This window comes from Antechinus flavipes, chromosome 5, assembly GCF_016432865.1.
Source record: "Antechinus flavipes isolate AdamAnt ecotype Samford, QLD, Australia chromosome 5, AdamAnt_v2, whole genome shotgun sequence".
Lineage (NCBI taxonomy): Eukaryota > Metazoa > Chordata > Mammalia > Dasyuromorphia > Dasyuridae > Antechinus > Antechinus flavipes.
The window spans coordinates 231,375,688-231,392,683 of NC_067402.1; the positions used below are offsets into that span (position 1 = coordinate 231,375,688).

The 16,996-nt window shown below is 42.0% G+C and overlaps 2 protein-coding genes across 6 annotated transcripts in view; one reads left to right on the forward strand and one right to left on the reverse strand.

Moving 5' to 3' along the window:
- HDAC7 (histone deacetylase 7) overlaps nt 1-7,327 on the forward strand; it is a 45,809-nt gene extending 38,482 nt beyond the window's left edge. For 4 of the 5 annotated variants that reach the window (XM_051961116.1, XM_051961112.1, XM_051961114.1 and 1 more), the window contains 7 exons: nt 630-749; nt 3,144-3,241; nt 3,982-4,100; nt 4,658-4,791; nt 4,979-5,063; nt 5,808-5,946; nt 6,173-7,327. In XM_051961116.1, the coding sequence (XP_051817076.1) occupies nt 630-749; nt 3,144-3,241; nt 3,982-4,100; nt 4,658-4,791; nt 4,979-5,063; nt 5,808-5,946; nt 6,173-6,221 (744 nt within the window). In that variant the 3' untranslated portion in view covers nt 6,222-7,327. Of the gene's footprint in view, nt 1-629; nt 750-3,143; nt 3,242-3,981; nt 4,101-4,657; nt 4,792-4,978; nt 5,064-5,807; nt 5,947-6,076 lie in introns of all 5 variants that reach the window. The other variant, XM_051961115.1, reaches the window with a different exon arrangement.
- Nucleotides 7,290-16,196, reverse strand: SLC48A1 (solute carrier family 48 member 1). Its single transcript, XM_051961172.1, has 3 exons — nt 15,968-16,196; nt 10,909-11,076; nt 7,290-10,227 (listed from the first exon to the last, which is right to left on the reverse strand). Exons 1-3 carry the CDS (start codon nt 16,101-16,103, stop codon nt 10,091-10,093), a joined length of 441 nt encoding a protein of 146 aa, XP_051817132.1. The 5' UTR covers nt 16,104-16,196; the 3' UTR covers nt 7,290-10,090.
- Nucleotides 16,197-16,996: the final 800 nt, after the last annotated feature.

Here is a 16,996-nt window from a genome sequence, read left to right on the forward strand (position 1 = left end):
TGACCAGCGCAGACATTGACTAACAAAACCCTCGCCAGGGCTTCTGCTAGGAACCCACAAATCAACACTGTTCTCTAGACCCAAACCCAGCGAGGCAGGTTCCCAAGGATACACACCAACCAAGAAACCTAGACATTAAAGAGTGGGATTCCAGTGCTTCAGATGAGGAGTTCCCTGGATCACACAACCTGGGAGCATCCTAACTATGACACCCAGCAATATTTCATATAACAATAACTTCTTTTGCTTAATCAGACACAAGTGATCAATCAAGTGATCATTCAGGTCATCAGTGTAAAGGCTTCCCTGTTAATGGTTTTTATAGGCTAGGCATGTGTGCAGTGTACAGCAGTTTGAGGTTAGGAGTCAAAGTAGAAGAAAGCTTCTGCCAGTGATATCTACAGTTGCCTTTTTTCCTGTCTTTGTACCTGGCCTTTGTGTTTTCTCCACATTGGTATATTGGGCAGCCCTTTATTTCATATGGCCTTAAATGAGGAGTATGTTCTAATGGTCATATAAATTGCTGGCCCAGTAACACAGTCCTCTCCCAGGCTCCAGGCTCTATTCAATTCTATTATTTAGTTCTTAGACTATTCCTTCCTTACTAATGTTCATTTCATCAAAAACAGGATGTTCACCACGGCAATGGAACTCAGCAAACCTTCTATGAGGACCCCAGCGTGCTCTACATCTCTCTACATCGACATGATGATGGCAATTTCTTTCCAGGCAGTGGGGCTGTTGATGAGGTAACATTTAGAGCCCCTTCCCTTCTTCCATCTATTGGCTTATCAATATTGACAAAAAGCAGTGGACACAGGCTGATTTATCAACCTCTAGGCAGTCAGCTTTCTTGTCCTTAATCCTTTATAGTTCTTAGGATTTTAGCACTATCAGTAAGATGGAATAATGAGGGTCAACTGATTAGGAAAGAGAGAAAATAAAAAATTGACTCCTTTTCCAGGATAATTAATTCTGCCAGGGAGCTAGACTTGGTAAAGTTGTAGAGCCCTTTGGGCTGAGTCTTTCGTGGTAATTAAAAATTTCTACCTCTTGTGCCTAGATTCTCAAAAGGTTTTCTAAGACAGCAAGATAAGTCAATGGCCCTGTTTCTTTAAACAGGGAGATTGGGGTAAGGGCAGCCCAGGCAGTACAGAGAAACACTGAGAAAAGGTATGAAGTAAAGAAGAGATCAGAATGGGGTAGGCTCTCCATGCTTTACATGTTTATACCTGGTCTCAGTCAAAATTAGGTATAACCTCTTTTCCTCAACAATGTTGAATGTCCTTAAGTACAATAATTGTCTTAAGTCTAATTCAAAAAATCTCTATTAAATGCCTTCTCTGTTAGCTGCGAGGAATACTAAAGCAGCTAGGTAGTGTAATGGTTAGAGTGCCAGACCTGGAATCAGGAAGACATGAGTTCAAATCCTCAGACACTTTTTAGCTGTATGGCTCTGGGCAAGTTACTTTATCTTGTTTGCCTCAGTTTCCTCACTTGTAAAATGAGCTGGAGAAGGAAACCCACTCTAGTATCTTTGCCAAGAAAACTCCAAATGAAGTTATGAAGAGTCGAACACAATTGAATAAAGGCCTGCCAGTGACAAAAAGGAAACAACAATTCCTGCCTTCAAACTATTATTCTAATTGGAAGATACAACATATACACAAATGAATACAAAATAATTTGAGATAGGAGAGAGCACAGGTGTGAGGCTTGATTAGAAGTTGTCATCTAAGCTAAACCATTGGATGTTAGTAACAGGAGGGCCCTTAAGAGTTCAACTTTTTAATTTCATATTTGAGGAAACTGTAGTCCAAACATGTGATTTATCCCAAATTACAGAGTAGTAGAATCAGGACCCAAATCCAAATCATTTGACATAAAATCCAATGTTCCTGTCACCACATTTCATATCATCCCAAGTTGTTTAGTATAGAAAAGATATTCAGTTTATCTGACATTATTCAGGAGCAGGGATATTTCATAAAGCTAGGCATGTAGTAAGGCAATGTCAACAGAGAACAAAAGTACAAGCCATTTTCAATTACCACTTATTCTTCTGGGTCTTTACCAATAGGTGACAAGTCAAAAAGCATTTATTAAGTGCTTACTATGTACCTAACATGATGCTAAATATTGGGAATACAAAGAAAGGTCAAGGATACAAGAAAGGCCAAGGAGTTCACATGCTAATGGCACAGACAATATACTGACAGCTGTGTACAAACAAGATAGACAGGATACATTCGAGATAATAATCAAAGGGAAGACACTAAGGTAAAGGAAGACTAGGAAATATTTCTCACAGGTAAAAAAAAAAACCAAAACATTGACTTTAAGAGAACCAAAGAAGCCAGGAGGTATAAATGGGAAAAGAGAGTTCCAGACATAGGAAGGGAAGTGGAGGGAGAGTGCAGCCAGTGAAAATATTGAAGAAACATGAGATGAAGTGTCTTGTGTGAGGAAGAAGAAAAAGGACAGTGTCAATGGATAACAAAGTGCGTGGAGAATATATAAATAAGAATAATGGAAAGATAAGAAGGGATCAGATTATGAAGGGTTTTAAAAAATCAAAACAGGATTTTATGTTAGATTTTGAAGATAATAATGAAACAGTGGAATTTATCAGAAGGTATATGTGGGGGTTAAAGATGGGGAAGGAATGACTGACTCAGACCTATGATCACTTTGGCAGTTGAATGAATGGAATGTGGAGAGACTTGAGGCAGGGACACTGGCTGTTAGACCAGTCCTGGCATGAGATAATGAGGGCCTGCAATAAGATAATGGCAGTTTCAAAAGAGAAAAGAGCATATTAACAAGAAATGTTAATAAGTAGAAATGACAGAAATTGGCAATCAATCGGATATGAAGAGAGAGGGTGAAGAGTTAAAGATGGCCCCAAGGTTGACGTTTCCCTTCTTGATATGGTAGATGAGAGCATTGATTCTTTGCTTAAAGAGTCTATAATTCAACATGAATTGCTCAGCAGGTGCTTAAGATTGAGAACCAGGGGACTTGAATTCTAGTCCCAACTCTGCCATTAATTAACCTTAGTTTTCTTCTCTATAAAATAAGATTAAACTAGATGGTCTCTCAAATTCTTCCCAACATTGATTTTTCTCTTTCCTGTGTTGAAGGTGGGAGCGGGCAATGGAGAAGGCTTCAACATTAATGTTGCTTGGGGTGGAGGTCTCGACCCACCCATGGGAGACCCTGAATACCTGGCAGCCTTCAGGTCTGTACTCAATGGCAAGATTGCTGAGGGAGTTTGGGAGATAAAATAAGATAGGTCAAAATAGTCCTCTCTGTCTTGCCTCTTCCTCCAACAGCTCCAGGTTAGACAACCAATCAGCCATCTACTGAGCAATCACCGTAGAAAGACACTGGAGTAAGGAAGGCCCAAATTCAAATCCTACTTCAGACACATAGTAGCTGTGTGAGCCTAAGCAAGCCAGTTAAGCTCTCTGTCTCAATTTCCTTGTATGGAAATTAAGTTATCTATTCGAGGTGGATAGGGGTAGTTAGAAAAGGCTTTGTGAAGGAAATGAGCTTTGAGGAGCAATTCCCTTGATTGTGGAAGTATGGGATATTTAAAACGGGAGAATATATCACATTGTAAAAAGCCCCAGGAATGCCTAAATTTAAAAAAAAAAAATCTATTAAAGAAAAGGACAGACCAAGCTTAACAAAGGGAGAAAGACATATTTGGTTGACCTGACAGTGGAAGAGTGGGAGGGAAAACAGATTCTCAAAGATTTTGTACTTTTCACTCATTTGGGAGAATCTAGTATTTGTGTAAGCTATGGCCTTCTCCATCCTAAGTCTGGGGAAAATGGGAGCCAGTTCTGATTTTCTCAGGTTCCATGATATGGGTCACTAAGGCTGAATTTCACCAGATTCTGAGGCTCCAGATAATGTTCCCTTTTGCTCCCAAAGATCACTCTTTCCCAAATGAGAATATATGTACCCCCACAGAACAGTTGTGATGCCCATCGCCCAAGAATTCTCTCCTGACCTGGTGCTGGTGTCGGCTGGGTTTGATGCTGCAGATGGCCACCCCCCACCTCTGGGAGGCTACCATGTCTCTGCCAAATGTAAGAAGATTCCCAAGGGGTGACTGACTTCTAGATTGGGGAAAAAAAGATTATGTTCATCCTGAGACTGAAACATGAAAAGTGGCAAGTGGGAGAAGGAATATGACTTTGATCAGTTTGTATATAGGAACATGATGAATTTGATTCACTCAAAATTAGGGGAAATTTTCGTGTCCTAGTGACTTGTTAACCAAGATCTATTCTTATCAATTCATATTATCAAGTCATCTTGTTGAACTGTGGGCACAAGGTACTGCCCAATTCCTTAGGGATGCAGGCCACACTCTAGCAGTTGAAATAAGTCAGCAATAAAGCCATCTCCCAAGGATATTGTGTTCCAGATTGAACTGGCAACCCTTTTAGTTAATGGATGAGACTAGGAGACAAACACAAGGTTGGGGGAGCCAGTATGGCCCTGGGGAATAGTCATAGGTGGGAGACATCCTAGAGAACAAAGAGGTCCCAAGGCAGTGGAGAAAATAATCAAATACAGAAGAGAGAAGCAGAAGAAGCCTCTGCTTCTGTGCTCCCCCCCTCCCCATCCATTCCTATCCCAGGTTTTGGGTACATGACACAGCAACTGATGAGCTTGGCAGGAGGAGCAGTAGTTTTGGCTCTGGAGGGTGGCCATGATCTCACAGCCATATGTGATGCCTCTGAAGCTTGTGTGACTGCCCTGCTAGGCAACAAGGTAAGATTCTTCTGTATACCCAACTGGGACAGAGAAGATAGGTTCTTATGGCATAGAAGGGAAGACTAGAATCTAAAAGGACTGCATCTCCATGCCAGGTCAAAGCCAAGAACCCAGGAGACTCTCCAGATGAGTGAGGGTAAGATATCTGGGCCCTATAAGTGATCGGTATGTACATTTCCTGTAGGTGGATCCCCTCTCTGAAGAGAGCTGGAAACAGAAACCCAACTTAAATGCCATTAGATCCTTGGAAGCTGTGATCCGGGTGCACAGTGAGTAAAGAGATATCCTATGCCCCTGGTACCAAGTACTCCTATGACAGCTAGCCAGAGCTTAGACTTTAACAAGAGTTCTAGTTCCTATCTGATTTGGGAGTTGTGAAAATGTTCCTGGGACTTCAAAAGTGTGTGTGAAATGAATCTGGGGAATTAAAAGTCCCCCAACACATTTCCAAAATGTAATCTATAGGTATTGAAATCTACAAGTTGAAAACATTGTTGCTCTTAAGAACAGTACTAGGATGGAGTGGGAATAGAGCAATAGGGTAGCTTTCTCAATTATAGTCCAAGGGGCTTTCAGAAAGCATATCCTGTACAAATTTACCTGAGTCCCAAATTTGAAGCAGGACAAGGACACAAACCTCACAGAATTGGTAAGTATGAGAGCCCCTCTGAATGCATTAAGATAAATAAACAGCAGCCCATTTTCACTTTTGTGTTAAGAATTCATCCCTTGTTACTCACACCCTTCCTCATTAGCATTTCTATCCTGTCAATCTCTAAATCTTTATTCATTCTTTTTCTTTGTACTTTTTAAAGTTTGCTTTCATTACACATCTTATCTGAGAGCTAAAAAGCAGTGCAAAATGGGTTCACATAGTGAGGTTTAAGGGGAGGAAAGCGGGGCCTGAGCTTATGACAGTGTCTGAACCTCCAGAGGTGTTCTGAACTCAGACAGTTTTGAACTCTTGGGGGTGGTATACTGAATCAATCCTAAATCTTAGCTTCTTATTACAGGTAAGTACTGGGGTTCGATGCAGTGGTTGGCCTCCAGTCCAGATTCCTGGGTCCCCTCAGTGGCAATGGCTGACACAGAAGAAGTGGAGACAGTGTCAGCACTGGCCTCTCTTTCAGTGGGCATCCTGAATGAAAAGAGGTAACTCCCCTACTCTGTGCCACCAACAACCTCTTTAGGAATCTTACCTGTTATTCACAGATCTCCAGTCTTCTCTTTCTTGAGTATATCTATTATATCTAACCTTTGCTAACTTTTCTTTTGTTCTCAGTGCTTAACCAGAGATGGCAGGGTCTCCCACTCACCTCAGCATTCCCTCTGTTTTCCAACTCTAGCCAATTTCTGCTTCTTCTCCCTCCCAAATCAGGCCGTCAGAACAGCTGATGGAGGAAGAGGAAGAGCCTATGAATCTCTAAGGCTTCAAGACAAATCAATACACCATCTACTTAAATCACCTTCAGACCTAGATCTTCTAACCAATGGCCACCATGTCTAGTCTTTGAGGCTTCAGATTCTAAGGGTCCTAGGGTCTGATGCCTGTCAGCTCTGCCCTTTCCTTAACAGTCACCCCAGAGAACTTGGGATGACTCCCAAGCCCTAGGGAGGGGAACAGGGAAAAGTCTCCAGAAAGGAATTAAGTTAAAGAGATAAGAGAATCGTGCTCTGCCATTCTCCCACTCCTGCACCTCTTCAGGGGCAGATTCCTCTAGCCCTCTGGAGCATGGCCTGCTAGGACCTCTGGCCCACTGAAGATGACAGCTTTCTTCCAGGAGTCTCCAAGAGCCTTGGCTCCCATGTCTCAACCCATCCTAACCACTATCTCCACTCCAGGGGCCCTGGTCCCTTTGCCAGCGTCTCAAGATCTGTATGGAAATGTGAATTCTCACTCCTTCCTGAAGTTAGAGCTTGAGAGAGAAGATGGGTCCATTGTGAGGCCCTACGTGATCTCTTCCTCCCTGAATATGATTAGATATCCTGTCATCTCTCTACCCCAAACTTATTGGGCTTTCAGGGACACCCTTTCCAGGCACTAGAACATAGCATAATCTTTTTAAGAGTTGCTAGTTATGATAATTATCCACCCCATCCCATCTTCAGTGCCTGAACTGTGTATACCTTGATTTAACCATCTCAGTATCCTGGGAAGTGAGCATGCTGTCCCTCTTCCCCAAGCAGATGGTGCCAACTCCTTTATCTTCTCTCTGGGATACAACATAACTTACAGGGAGCCTTAGTTTTTCCATCTTAAGGCTTCCATTAAGGCTTGCATTCCCTTGTCCTCACACAAAACTGCCTTAGTTAAAGAGAAGGAGGTAAGGTTAAGATGTGGGTCAGTGAGGACTGCTCCTGGGGACATCAGCACAGAAGCTTCCTAGCTCTAGCTTGGGGCCAGAAGTATTTGTGCGTGTGCGCATGTATGTCTCTTCCACAAAACTCCTGTGTATGTGCATGTTTTTGTTTAAGAAAAAAGAAAGAAAAAGAAAAACCTGAATAAAAGTTTATTTGCTTTAAAATTGCATAAGGACCTCCTAGTGATGAATTGGTTAAAGTGTATGCACACACTATGCACATAAAGTGCATAAGTGTGTGTATTCTTACATATGTGAATACATGGGAGCACAGATGTAGGTCAGACATAGAAAAGAGAATTTGGGAGATGATGTGGCAATTTTTGTACTTGGTTTTTCATTCATATTCACCTTTCTGAAAATAATCAGATTGGTTCTAATATTTGCTTAACTCCCTTCTATTCCCACTCCCCCAAGCTGTGGGTGCCAGTGCCAGCCCATCTTTCTGAAAGAATACCGTCAACTCTTTTAGAACCATAGGTGGAAGGTATCTTCACCTATTCTCTTTATTTTATAGGTGACGAAACTGAAGTCCAGAGATTAAATGACTCTCCCAATGACACATGGATAATAAGTACTAGATTTTAACCCTGAACTTCTATTTCCAAAAACCAGTGCTTAGTCCACTGTGCCAGAGAAAGGTAGACTCTCCAAAATCTAGAGATACTATTTCTTCTATATCTTCTACATGTTTGATCAGGCATCATTCCATAGACAGAATACACAGTATTAGAAAGGGACAAATTATTGAAGTACAAAGAAAAAAGCAATATAGCAGTGGCTCTTGGAGGCTCATTGCATTAAGCAGAGAAATTAAATGCTGCCAGTAACCAAGGTCTAAACCCTGTGACAGGGAAGGGGACAGTAAGTTACAAAGTTAGTTGTGGTGCAGATTATTCCTAAGAACACATCACCTGCTGGGGAGAAAAGAAGGTGAAGCAGAGATCCTTCCAGGATCTGAAAAGCCCTAGTTCTTTCTTCCTTTCCCTCTCTTTCTGGTTCCTTGGGACTGCAAAACAAACAATGAGCACCATGACAGGCCCAGGCTATCTTGATCCAGTAATAATATATTAAAATTTAATAAAATATAAATCTAGAATAAAGTATATTGACAACTCCATAAGAATGTATATTATCACATAATATAAGAAGCTCCCTGGAGTAGCAGATAAGAATACTAGACCAAGAGTCAGGAAGACCAATTATAATCTAGCCTTAAATATTCATTAGCTATGGGACCCTGGGCAAGAGATTTACCTGTCTGACTCAAGTTTCTTCATCTGTAAAGTGGGGACAATAACAGTACCCATATCACAGGATTGCTGTGAGGCTCAAATAAGATCTTGCATGCATAGCACAGTGCTTAATATATAATAGATACTTTAAAATGCTTGTTCCCTTCCCTCGTTCTAATAACTAGCATTTATAGTTTTTTAATGTTTGCAAAATACTTTACAAATATTATCTCACTTTATTCTCATAACCAACCTGGGAGGGAGGTATTATCCCCATTTTACAGATGAGAGTTAAGCTCAGGATCCCACAGCTAGAGGTGTATGTCCAAACCAATTCTCTACTCCCTATAACACCTAGCTACTTCATGCCTAAAGCCATGAATATCCTCACCTCATTTTCCCTCTGTGTGATTCTATGAAAAGATAACCTTCCAACCTCTGATGACTCCCATTCCTAGCAGTCCCTTCATTCTACTGTTATCCTCAAGTCTCCTCAGAAGCTCTCCCACACACAAGTGATACCCAGAGGCCATTTAATGATAAAACAGCTGTTTGTTGTATTTTTCTTAAAGTTGCAGTGACATGGGTATATGATTGAGGTTGAGGTGGGCACAAGAACTAGTTTGAGAAATGGGAAGCAAAGAGCTAAAAACTGAAGCATGCACAATGCCAATATGATGTAAAAATTTTATAGCAGACCCTTAAAAATTTATTAAGGGTCCCTGGGTCAGGGCACAGCATTACAAAGTAGTTATTTTGTCCAGAAAAAGGGGGGAAAGATAAAAGCTCTAGAAGAAGGAAAGAAAACAAGGGGCCTGTAGTAGATTACCTCAACTCCAGGAAAGTGGCTTAGGTAAGACTGGTTGGGCAATAGAATGTAAGCTGGTATGTTCACATAGGGGTTGACCTGGAAGAAACCTCCCTCCCAGTCTGAATTATTTTTGCAAACTTCCCAAATCTCCTCTAGGGTCATCTGCCCCTCGCATTTGTCAATATATCTGCACCTAATTTGGGTTTCCCAAGAGAACACTGCTCTGAGCTGCAGGATTATTGCCTAACCCAGGGTCTCTAGAGAGGATAATGGGAGAATAAAAGAAAGGAAACAGCCCTTTTCTCCACTTCTTGGGGCTCTTCTTGGGAACAGGGAATGAGGGAAGCTGGGAAATCTTCTCTCAGGGGCTCCCATAGTTTCACTAACACAATCTTCAGGCCCAATCCTGCCCTTATAGAAAATTACAGGGGAAGAGTCTTTCAAGCTGAAAGAACCGAAACTACCTTTCCCTCCATTCATCTCCTGACCTTACCAATAAAAATGGTTTCCTAAGCCATTGTTTTGCCCACAAGTCCACAGCATTCTTTTCCACTGCTCCATTTTCCACTTTAAAAGGGATTACCTTATGATAAGAAAATAGATCCATATGAAAAAGTATAAAGTATTCCCTACTTTCCTAGACAAGCCAAGAAGCAAGGTGGCAAGGCCTTTCCCACACTAGGGAATTTAAAAAAGAAATAAGGCTCACAGCATGAGGGAATATCTTGGGAGATCCTCATCCCTGCCCCTCCCACCCAACCATCACCAACAGCATATCCTCTGCCACTGTTCCCGAGCCTCCCAACAGAAGCACAGAACTATTCTTGTTTCTTAGAAATTGAGTCCAGTCACTAAGAACCACCCCATCGGGGAGGCTAAGAAGTCAAAGGTCAGAAGTCACTAAGGATGCTGATGTCAGCAAAGTCGGCTCGGTAGCGGTGGGCATATATGCTGAGCAAGAAGGCCCATTTGAAGGAGATGAAGCTCCACACACAGGAGAGGTAGTAGCTGGTGGGATCTGTCAAGCCTGCAGGAAGCAAGGAAAAGATGGTTATAAAAGACCCAAAGATGACTTCAGATCCTGTCCTATAATGCTTCTTATGTGCCAACACTCAAGGAAAAGGGAGCCATTGTATACAAGGCTAAAGACAACCCCTTCCCAAACTCTGCTGCATGATGCCTTTTATATCATGGAGCCATCCCAACAGGAAGAACCAAAATTTATTAAGTATTTTCTGGTCCAAAGAGTGTAGGCATAAATACTGACACAGGCTGGGGCAGTAAAGATGATCAAGGCTTCTAAAAGATGAATCTGAGGCTGGCCAGTCATAATAGCTCTTTATCCTTAAACCTGGGGTTACTATACTACAATTACCTTACCTTATATTTACCCCAAATCTTGTTTTCTAGCACTATACTGAATCAAGGAAACAAATTTAAAACAGCATGTACATATGCATTATTATACTGCCAGAACAACCATACTCCCCTCAAATCTCTAGAAAGTAGAACATGCTCTAGACTCATGACAAATTTATCAATTCTCTATTAATTCAGTTTTTACCTGATCAATGGGCATCACAGATACTACTACTGCTTGAAACATGGTATATCTTGAGTCTGGTCTTAAGAGTGTTCCTCCTGTTTGACCTCTCCCCTATACCCATTTCACTCCAGCTGCATACCCTCATGGATTCCAGGCCCTCACCGTGATGTCTAGTGATGGCCAGGACAAGGAAGGTGCAGAATGCGGTGACGGAGACAGTGGAGAAGAAGATGCCCACAAGTAGGAAGCATCGAAGGCCCTTGAGCCAGGTGCGCCAGTAATCCTGAATATACATCACGTGTGTCGTCAGAGTCCAGAGCGCCAAAACACCTAGAGAAGGGGCACAGTGTCAGCCTGGCCCTCCTTACAGGAAACTGAAGAGCACAGATTCATAGGTATGAATATCTCCTGTGTGGGAAGGAGGTATTCTTGAAGTGGGGCAGTAGCCAAAACAATTCCACTAACTGAAGTGACAAGAAACAAGAAGCCCCTTTAGCCTATCTATAAAAAAGGAAAGCTCTGGAGATTAAGTTGATTCGGAGATGCTAAAGTTATTTGACTAAGTGATTTTTCCTTTCCTGCTCCTGTTCCTTTGGGACCTCACACCTTCCTTCAAAGGAACCTTACACCTTCCTTCAGATCTTTTCTAAGCCCTTCTCTGTTCCTTTCCCTTCAAGTACTTCCCATGCTTTTGTTTCCCAAGCAGGAAAACTACTACTAACACCTACTTTTCTGGGGTCTCACTTCTGACCATCATAACACTTGTAGGACAGAAACCAGAAATCTCTGCTCCCTCTCTTTTAAGAGAACAACTAGTCCCCCCCCCCCCCAAATCTCTACTCCTCACAGCAGGTATAGATCATTTGATAGGATGCTCTCACTAAATTTCCTATCATGTCAAATAAATCCTGGTTTTGCCTCTCTCAAATGGCAGAAAAGACATATCTGATTAGTTCTGGCCACATATCTTTCAAGGTTCTTCTTCAATATTTAGAGAGACCCCTAGGGTTAGAATTTGGGGAAGAAAGACGGGCTGATGCCCACACACACACTGCCACCACCCTTCTCTGAACCTGTCCTTCAGGACGTGGGGAGGCATTTTTCCCAGGATGACAGTAGCCATTAGGCCAGCATAACAGGATCATTCTGTGCCAGGCAGTGCCAGTTGCTTGCTTAGCACCAATCCTCTGAATGTGGTTATGGTCCCAGGGGTTCTGTAGTCATCAAAGATATTGGGGAGAGAAAAATTTATACAATAACTACAACAGTGAAAAGACAAATAGTTAGGAAAGATTTAAGAACTCTGATCAATTTAATAATCAATCTTGACTCCAAAAGACTGATGTGAAAGAAGTGAAATGGACTAGATGTGCAGAATGAGACATGCATTTCCACAGGCTGCTAATGTGTGAATATGTTACAAAGGAGAGCTTTTATTTCCCTTTGTTTTGGAGGGAGGTAGTGGAAAGAATAGAAAAAGAGTGATAGTGATACTAATAAAAAAGAAAAGTCAATGAATCATTTAAAAAATACTAGAAGAAAACAGAAAGTAGTTCAGAAGGAAAAAAGCAGAGTGGTGTTAAAATTACCATATTAAATTTGAAAGATGCCAAACAAACCACACATAATTTTTTAAAATTTATATCATCGAAGTTTCATATACAATCCACTTTTTTTTCTTTATAGTGATTGTTCATGTCTACTAATGTGTGTGGACAATAAAAAATAATTTTAAAATACAGAGGAAAAGAGGATAGACTAACTGCAAGCTCTCAGCACAACTATCCCATTCTCTCTAGAGAATAAGGGTATTCAGGCTAGTAGATTCCCATAGTATTTCAGTACCTTTAGAGAGGGAAGTTTCACACCTGAGGTAAGAGTTCTAGTTAATAAGTAAAAGCCAAGACCACAATTAAGTACCCTTCTATGGCCAAGAAGAAGCACTAAATGCAGATGAGGCCACTATAACAGTATTATAACTGAAACGTGGACTCAAGACCTGGCATTTCTCTACCATGCCATCAATGCTGTTTCTTGAAAAGTTTCAATGGACTATCATTTCAGAGATATTCTCCTTCATGGTCAGAGGGGATTCACAAAGAACATGATTCCAAAGAAGGAATCTAGTCAACCACTCCAAGTTTTCAAGCAGAGACTAGAGAGCTGCTCTCCTGTGACTCAGCATTTTTTCTAGAACTAGAAATTTCTAAGTGACAAATGGAGATGCTGACCATGGGGTTCTTGGTATGTGGATCATATAAAAAAAGAGAGGGAAATGAAAGGAGACACCCACCTCTCTCCAGTTTTCCCAACATTCATTTCTTAAAGAGGAAGTGTGAAAATATTAAAGAAGCAAAATGTCACTATCATTTACATCAGTATCTCCCCCTCCCCCAAACTGCTCCACTTCACCTGAGGAAACTTCCATAGGAGCCCATGCTACATCATAGGTAAAAATGGCTACATATGTTCAGAAAAGCTATGTGCCCAATACCTGGTGCCCATGGTACCTGTCAGATTATTTTCAATCCAAAGAATGGGTTCAAAGAGAAGCATTATTAGCACACATAAGACTCAATACAGATCTGACCCATCAAGAAAAAACATATATATATAGGCATCAAAATGGGACTTCAGCAACAAACTTGTCACATCATATTTTCCCAGAACCACTGCCCTCCAGCGCCTCTGATGGGGAAGATGTGGATCAGTTATATTAGTATGGATACTACCAAGTCCAGCCCCCAGTATATTGGAGCTAAAGGATTATTTACAAATTTTTGTTGTTGTTGTTATTGTTTTACTGTTAAAAACTTGTTCTTTTTTCTTTTATAAACAAAGCTATGCTTTGTTTAGATCTGAAGCAAGCCCCAGCAAGTGGGGCTTGGCCTTTCATCTGCTGTCCCCATTTTGGTCAATGCCACCTAGCTCAAGAGCTAATTCCTTTCACTACTATGCCTGTCTGGCATGACTCCTTCATTGCTCTCTGGTTATCATGCTTAGACTGCTTCACATGCCAGCACTACTGGACATATGCCCCTGAGGAGGGAGGAGAAAAAAAGCTGGAGCTTCTCTCCAATGACTCAGCGTTTTCTGGGCAAGGGGTCAAAACCCATGTGATCTCAAGTCAAGAGGTTAGCGATGTAATTTCTTTTGTGCAAAAAATTACTGAGGTTACCCTCATCCCTAAAACTCTAATATCTAGGAGGCAAAGAGGGATGACAGCATGCAAATTCTATCAAGAAGCAGTTGCTTCTCCTATGGATCACTAGATATATTCACTAATACCTACAAAATTAAGGTGGATTTTATAGTCCCAGAGATTCACCCTCCTGGGAGAGTCACAGCACTCCCTAGGGCCTCACTTCTGCCTTTTGTGACTTGGGCACAAAGTACAAACTAGAGGCTCTTTTCTGCAGATGTTAAGATATTTAAATTTATGACTAAGTATTAGAATTATATCATAAGAAGAGACCTCAGACATCATCCTCTAATTTCTTCATTTTACAAATGAAAAATCTAAAGCCAAAGGGACTTACTTAAGATTTCTCAACTAAATAGGTTTTAGCACCTTGTCTATCAGGCCCCTTTTAAGGAATCAAGCTGGATATCCTTAAGAGCTCTTTCTCTATTGCTAGAAACTGGTCTCTCTTCCCTAGATCTCATCATTTTACAGCTGATTCTCCTTGGTAACTCCTTCCATCAAGTTGCAGGTCTCATAAGGGGCAAAGGGGAAAAATTCAGAGCAAATCTATGGTAGAAAAAAAATAAATAAAAAGAAAGTCAAGGTTAATTGACAGAGGGAAAGAGCCAGAATTGGAGAATGCAGACTAGAAACTGGCCAGCTACTCTTCTTAAGGGATGTGGCATGTCTGAACAGGTGTAAAAGGAATAAGGTTCTGCCTGACAAAAACAAACACCTGTCTTTGGTTCACTCCCACTCCCTTCACTCAATACTTTTATGGGGCATCTTTGTAGCCAAAGCATGTGAAAGAGCAAAAAGATTATTGGTATGGGTTCAAGCTCTGCTAAAGTCATTTGCTCTCCATGTCTCTTTATCTGTAAAATGAGATTTACTCAAAGGTTTTATAGATAAATGAGAATCAATGGAGATAATAGAAGCTTTTATTATTAGGGCCCTATTTCATAGCAAAAGCCACATTTTTCTTCACACACAGATACAATAAATAAATAAATAATGCAGATTTGGTCACTTTTCAAAGACTGACATTCAAACTTCTAGGCAGAATACCTGAGTATTCATAATCAAGCATAATCACAGAAGCTTTACATTTTGTTTTTTCTTTGTCCAAAGTGGCTTCCCATAAATAATCTTATTTTATCCACTCCTAAGATAAAGGGAATGGTGCCATCTTTTAGAGAAAAGAAAACAGACATAACAATAAAGTCTGCTAACCAACATGACACCTTGGGTCGAGGATTTTCTTACCGCACCAGGATACATTCCCCCCCTACCCCTTTTCTTAGCACAAGTATCCATCTGAATAAACAATGTCAACAGCACTGACCAGCTCCTGAGGGAAAAGGCAGCACTGCGTTACCCTCGGGTCCAAGAAAAGGTCCCTACCAGACTCTTGGACAATACTGGACAGCTTTAACCCGCAAGGCCCTGGGCTCCAGATGGGCATTTCTAAATGCAAAAAGAAGTGACTCAATTCCCTCCTCCCTATGGCAACCCCCGGGATGAGGCCCCACTTTGACAGCTTCCCTGCCTCCTTATACTAGGCCTTAAAAGAAGGAGGACAGTTCCACGGATGAATGGAGAAAAGCTGCACAGATAGATGATACACAAAGGCCAGCGGAATAAGAGGTGCCTGGAGCCCTTGCCACTTTAGTTCGGCCTTGAGTTTGGGTTAGTAAAGAGCAGGTGTTAAGAATAATCCTAAAACGGAGGCGGGCATGTTTGGTGGGAGGGGAGGCACAGGGCGGGGTCCGGGCTATCCAAGTGCCCAAGGAAACAGAAAAGCGCGACCCCAAGGTCCAGGGGCGAGACAGGGCAGTTATGTAGATCTATACAAATGAGCGCTCTCACGGTGCCCCGGGGGGGCTGGGTGGCCCCGAGCAGCAGAGGAAGATGACCTCCATCCTTCCTCGGGAAGGGAAGGAACAAGTGTTTCCGCCCAGGCACAGGGAGCTGGAAGGAGCGAAGAGCTTCAGGCCGAAGCAAAGTTCCCATCCGCCCTCCCGCCCCCGCCGGTACCTGCGAGGCCCCCCATAGCGGCAGTCGCGGGCTGGGGGAAAACGAAGGTCCAGGCGAGAAAGGCGGAAAGACCCGTCATACAGCCGACCGCCGAGTAAGCTGTACGAATGCCGAGCTGCAGCCGAGACGGCGCCATGGGTGATGCCGCGGGAACCAGCGGAGGCACAGCGGCGAAAGAACACGGGAGACAAGCTGCGAAGCCTCAGGTGCCCAAGCTAGGCGGGGACCTACACCCGCAGGTCACGCTGGCTCCGAGGATCCGCCTCCTCCCGCGCAGCCGCCCATACTATCCCCAAGCACTCGTGGAGCCGCGAAGGGCCTGGTCGCCCGCTGCAACAGCGCCCTCGCTGGTTGGAGGTTGCGCACCAGGCCGAGCTCTTCCTTGGCGAGCTGCACCTGGGACCCCAAATAGAACTCAAACCTTCCGGAACAGAGTTTTCCGAACTACAATGCTGTACAAAATAATGGGAGCTTAGTAAAATCTACATAATAAACCTTTGAGCCATTTACATCCATCAGGGGGAAAAAATGTATATGCTATAGGTTTTGCTTTTGCCTCGGTCACTTGTTTTTTGTTTTTTACAAAATCATGGCCTTCAGCTCACAAGATTCTGACATAGCATTCATTTCATTTTTTATTTTTCGAGTTACAAGCTTCCCTTCTGGGGATTGTGAAGACGGGAAGAAAAAAATTCTTACAACAAATATGCATAGTCAAGCAAAACAATTTCACACATTAGCCATGTGAAAAAAAAAAGTTACTGCTTTAGATATTACAGCTGTATCTTGTAATCTGTGCGTTGGAAAAGTGCATTGGAGAGCGCACTTTCCTAAATTTAGCCTTGCTATTAACCCATAGATTTTTTTTTATTTGTTTTTAATTTAACTTAGCTTTTCAACTAACATTTATTTTCTCTCCCACCTATACCACATTGAAAAGAACAAAAACAAAACCCTGGTTACAAATGTATATAATTTTTTAAAAAAAATTCTCATATTGGCCATGTCCATATTAGATATTAAGCATAC

Bases quoted from the DNA above. Each gene is read 5' to 3' on its own strand.
- SLC48A1 (XM_051961172.1), bottom strand. From the start codon at position 16,103: ATGGCGCCGTCTCGGCTGCAGCTCGGCATTCGTACAGCTTACTCGGCG. The intron at 11,077-15,967 runs GTACCGGCGGGG...CCCCTTCTCTAG, and splicing joins CGCTATGGGGGGCCTCGCAG to GTGTTTTGGCGCTCTGGACT. The intron at 10,228-10,908 runs GTGAGGGCCTGG...TGCTTCCTGCAG, and splicing joins GGCCATCACTAGACATCACG to GCTTGACAGATCCCACCAGC.